The following is a 4,477-nucleotide window of genomic DNA, read 5'->3' as shown; positions in this document are numbered from 1 at the left end:
CTGGCAGGTGGCAGTTTTTAATTTCTCTGGAAAATTCAGGTTTTCTTACCTGACAGGGTCTCTAACTAGGCTTCCTAGACTTCCCACCCTTGGCAGAAGATCTGAATACTGGCCCTCTGGAGCTTGGGCATGAACCTCTTAGAAGCCAACTGGAGACAGGCATGCTCCCTTGCCTAGGGTGGCCCTCTGCTGTCTGCGGAGGTTTTGCCTGTGTGGCTACTGCCCAGTGTCCTTTGGTGTCTTGGGAGAAATGCGGATGTTATCTTTCAGGGATAAATCCCAGGAAACCAAGCCAGGCAGAGAGATGGTAGAACACTTTTTATTCTCGACTGTCTCCCCCTGAGGAAGCAACAATACAGAAGCTAAGTCGTCCCCTGCGAAGGGAAAAACCAACAGTCAGACATGACTTTGGGCAAGCTCAGAAGCCAGGGACACATTTCACAGTGTTTGGGGTTTGACGATGCTGTGAAAGCCAGGTCATTGCCCTTGCTCAGGAGCCACAAAATCAGAATTCTGGCTTCTGTCATGGTCTCCCTCTCCCAAGTAAATGAGAAGGAAAGGTGAGTTCACTCCCCTTTGGCTGTGGTCTGGAGAACTAAATACACTGAGATCTGGCTGGGAACAGTAGCTCACACCTGTAATCCCAGCACTTTGGGAGGCTGGGGTGGGCGGATCAGTTGAGGTCAGGAGTTCAAGACCAGCCTGGCCAACATGGTGAAGCCCCGTCTCTACTAAAAATACAAAAATTAGCCAGGCGGGGTGGCAGGTGCCTGTAATTCCAGCTACTCAGGATGCTGAGGCCGGAGAATCACTTGAACCCAGGAGGTGGAGGTTGCAGTGAGCCGAGATGGCGCCACGGCACTCCAGCCTGGGAGAGACAGCGAGACTCTATCTCAAAAAATAAAAACAAACACACCGAGTTCCACACGCTGACCCCCTCTCCATCCCGGAGGGGCGCATCCCTGGCTGGCAGACAGCGTGTGCCTTGACTACAGTTGGGGCTGGTGGTGGAGCAAGGAGCAATGGTCTCCAGCTAAATGGCTCACTGCAAAGCTGCAGCCCACAGCAGGGACAGGCCTGGCACTGGAGCCGGATGTGGCTCACAGAGGACCTAGGTGACAGTTCAGTGCCTTCCTGGGACCCGCTACCATGCCACCCTGTTTGGGCAGCTCCTATAAGTGGGTTTCCTCTTCATCAGCACAGAGCCGGATGCGTAGAATCAGAAACGTCAGAAGTTAAAGCCAGAGTGGGGGGGTGGTCTTAGTAATGTATTGGCCAATTCCCTTTGGGGTTAATAAGTGGCAAGAACGGTGGGTGCCAATGAAAAAGGACCAACCAGTAACATCCAAATTAAATAGCAAAGCTCTCCACCGACGGAGCGATGGGGCTCCCTGGCTGCGTTACAGTTTCCCACCAGGAGGCCTCCAGGGTGGTTTTGAACGTCCTTTGTCTTTCCCCCTGGGTTTGAGGCGGCCTTTTGTGAGCGGTCTACACTTGAATTTAGTGGCCCCGAGCTGGGTGCCTGTGGCCCGGGAAGGACGAGCGGCTCCCCTGGTACTCTCCTGGCACAGCTGGGGCTCACTCACGTGCTGCAGCACCTTGCGGGGCAACTTCTCGGAGTGGGCGATCCATTCTTTCATTAAGTCCAGGATGATGGGGATGAGGCTGACCACACCTCCGTAGTGGTTCCGAGCCTCGTCACAGCTGAGGTGGTTCACCACGTCATGAGGGTATCTGCAGGGCGGCAGGGGGCCAGGTGAGCCCATTCTCCTGGGACTGCAGCTGCCAGACCTCAAGCACAGCAGAGTCGCCTGAGGAGGGAGGCTTTAGAACTAGACACACAGCATGCTCAGCCTCTCTGTCTCCAGAGATTCTGGCAGAGCAGGCCTGGGGTGCCACAAGCCCTGGGTAATTCTGGTGTGAAAGACAGGAGGTGCAAAGCACTGCCCCATGGTCTGTAGAAACCTGGGTTGGGGTGAGGAACTGGCTGGCTTGTCCCTCTGGTTCTTCTCACCCTGGTATCTGCAGAGCTTCCCAGGCTCCAGCCCACTGTCCTGTGGGCTCCCTGGCTCCCGGGCTGTCATGGTGAGAAGCCTGCAGTGGCAGTGCTGCTGCCCCGGAAGGGAGCTCTGGGTCCACTTCTTTGCACATCAGTGAGAATCTCTGTGGACTTCCGGAGGCAACTGCTCAAGGCTCTACCTATACCCCCTTCTCCACCTGCTGGTGCTAACTCCCATAAGATGCTTGGTGTCCTGCCATGTCTACAATGCTTGTAAAGAAAAGCCTGTGTGGAATCCAAGCCAATCCAATAAATAAGTGCAGCCTGGGATTTGCTGCCCAGGGTGGTCTAACAGGAGCCACACGGTCCAGGCAACAGGACGGATGCAGCACAGGGGCCTCCCCCAGGCATACACGGGGCCTCGAGGGCAGCATCGCAGGGACTTACTTTGCTCTGAGGCTGCTTAAGTCATTGCTTTGGCTCACAAGGGTTTTGCATTTCTCGAGGAGGTTGTTGGTGACTGGGGTGCCAGAGTGCACGGCCTCAAAGTGCTGGCAGAGCTTACTCAGCTCTGAACAGATGTCCAGGAACATGAGCAGAACCCGCCGGTCCGTGGAGTTGTTGCAGTGGTGCTCCATGTAGCTCTGCACCTGCAAAGGCCACCGCCACATGAGCTGGGGACATGCCAACCCGGGTCCTGGCTGGCTGATTGTGCAAACATCCAGGAGCACCCACCTTACTCCCTCCCACCTTCCATGATTCATGGGGTAGATACAAGTAATGCTTAAGCATTTGAAGGTACAGACCCCTCCCTATAGTGGTATCTCTCTTTATAGATGATGGATGGATGGATAGATAGATATAAAATTAGTGGATCGGCTGGGAACAGTGGCTCACACCTGTAATCCTATCACTTTGCAAGGCTGAGGTGGACGGGGATCACTTGAGGTCAGGAGTTCAAGAGCAGCCTGGCCAACATGGTGAAACCCCATCTCTACTTGGAAAAAAAAAAAATTAGCCAGGCGTGGTGGCACATGTCTGTAATCCCAGCTCCTCAGGAGGCTGTGGCAGGAAGACCACTTGAACCCCAAAGGCAGAGGTTGCAGTGAGCCGGGATTGTGCCACTGCACTCCAGCCTAGGCAACAGATCGAGATGCCATCTCAAAAAAATTAATTAAACTAATGGATGGATGGATGGATAGATAGAAAATTAAGTGTCCCAGGCACCATGAAAAATGCTTTCAGGCCTGTTTTCACTTGTCTTCATGTAAACCCTACACACTGAGTAGGTACCTTTTTAAATTCTCATTTTACAGATGAGTACCATGACATGAACAGTGGAGGTTTGGAGAGGTGAAATAACCCGCCCAGAGCCCCAGTGGAAGTGGCTTAGTTGGATGTTGTCCCCAGCTCAGTGGCTCCGTGCGCCACCCCTCACCTGACACCATGCCCCCTGAACCAACCGCCACCTAAAGCAAAAGAGGGCTGCTCCCGGACCCTTCATGCCGCATGCTACCATCCCACTTAGAGGGTTCATTGTGAGAAACGCTGGGGCGGGCCACCCACACTGAGGAGGAAGCAGCAGAACTGGAATCCTTTGGGCTTCAGCCATGCTGTATTCACAGGTAGAGGAAGGAGGGACAGCCAGGAGCTTACTGGGTTACCCAGTGACTGCATCCGAGGTTGTGCCAGAACAGGAGGTCTGATCTTGTGCTAGGGAGGAACTGGCTCTGGTCCAGGCCAGATTAACAGACCCATTTCACAGTCAGAGGGTTCTACTCTCCACAATCTGATGACGGATGCAGGTATCACCTCCTCCTGCACCCACAAAGGTCTACATCGAACTCAGGGTTTTCCTGTTGTAACCATCTGTCTTTTTGTTGCTAAGGATGTTTCCCCAAACAATCTGAAGTGGTTCCTTCCCAAGGGTTGCCAGGCACACAGCCGCTTTGTAAGGGGGAGAGGCTTATGACACACAGCCACAAGGGCACCTGTGGGGGTTGAGGATGAGGAACCTGCCCCAAGGTGTAACTACAACAGAGCAGTAGGGGGGTGTGCAGGGAACCTTTGGACACCTCTGGTTCCGGGAGGGCAGAGGAGGGGTGAGAGGCAACTCAGAACATAAGGCCATTGTTTACCAAGAGCCTTCGGTAAAACCTAAGGCAAGAAGGCCACCCTTATGCATAGAAGTGGGGGTCACGCAGCATTGATGTACATTCTGGGAAGGGACACTCGGTGATCTATGAAGCTTCTGGAGGATGGACTAAAAAGGATCTAGGCAGTTTTTTTTCTTTTCTTTTCCCCTCCGAGTCCAGGTTTACAGAAGAAGCAGTTTATTTTCCAATATCTCAGGAGCTGCATGAACGGGTAAATATAGCTAAATTGGCTAAATGTCACAAGTCGGTAAATCTGGGTGAGGGTTATATGGGAGTTCCTTTTCTGTACATTTAACGTTTTTTTTTTTTTTTTTTTTTTTTG

General features: G+C 52.9%; 1 protein-coding gene across 6 annotated transcripts in view; it reads right to left on the bottom strand.

Annotated features, from left to right (window-relative positions):
* Window positions 1-264: 264 nt before the first annotated feature.
* SPACA9 (sperm acrosome associated 9) overlaps window positions 265-4,477 on the bottom strand; it is a 12,078-nt gene continuing 7,865 nt past the window's right edge. For 5 of the 6 annotated variants that reach the window (XM_017517606.2, XM_017517600.2, XM_017517599.2 and 2 more), the window contains 2 exons: window positions 2,447-2,649; window positions 306-1,734 (listed from right to left, as the gene is read on the bottom strand). In XM_017517606.2, coding sequence (XP_017373095.1) covers window positions 1,401-1,734; window positions 2,447-2,649 — 537 coding nt within the window. In that variant the 3' untranslated portion in view covers window positions 306-1,400. Of the gene's footprint in view, window positions 1,735-2,446; window positions 2,650-4,477 lie in introns of all 6 variants that reach the window. The other variant, XM_037734580.1, reaches the window with a different exon arrangement.

Source organism: Cebus imitator, unplaced genomic scaffold (assembly GCF_001604975.1).
Source record: "Cebus imitator isolate Cc_AM_T3 unplaced genomic scaffold, Cebus_imitator-1.0 Scaffold638, whole genome shotgun sequence".
Taxonomy (NCBI): domain Eukaryota; kingdom Metazoa; phylum Chordata; class Mammalia; order Primates; family Cebidae; genus Cebus; species Cebus imitator.
The sequence above is the reverse complement of the archived record's forward strand: the minus strand, read 5'-3'. Positions and strand labels throughout refer to the sequence as shown.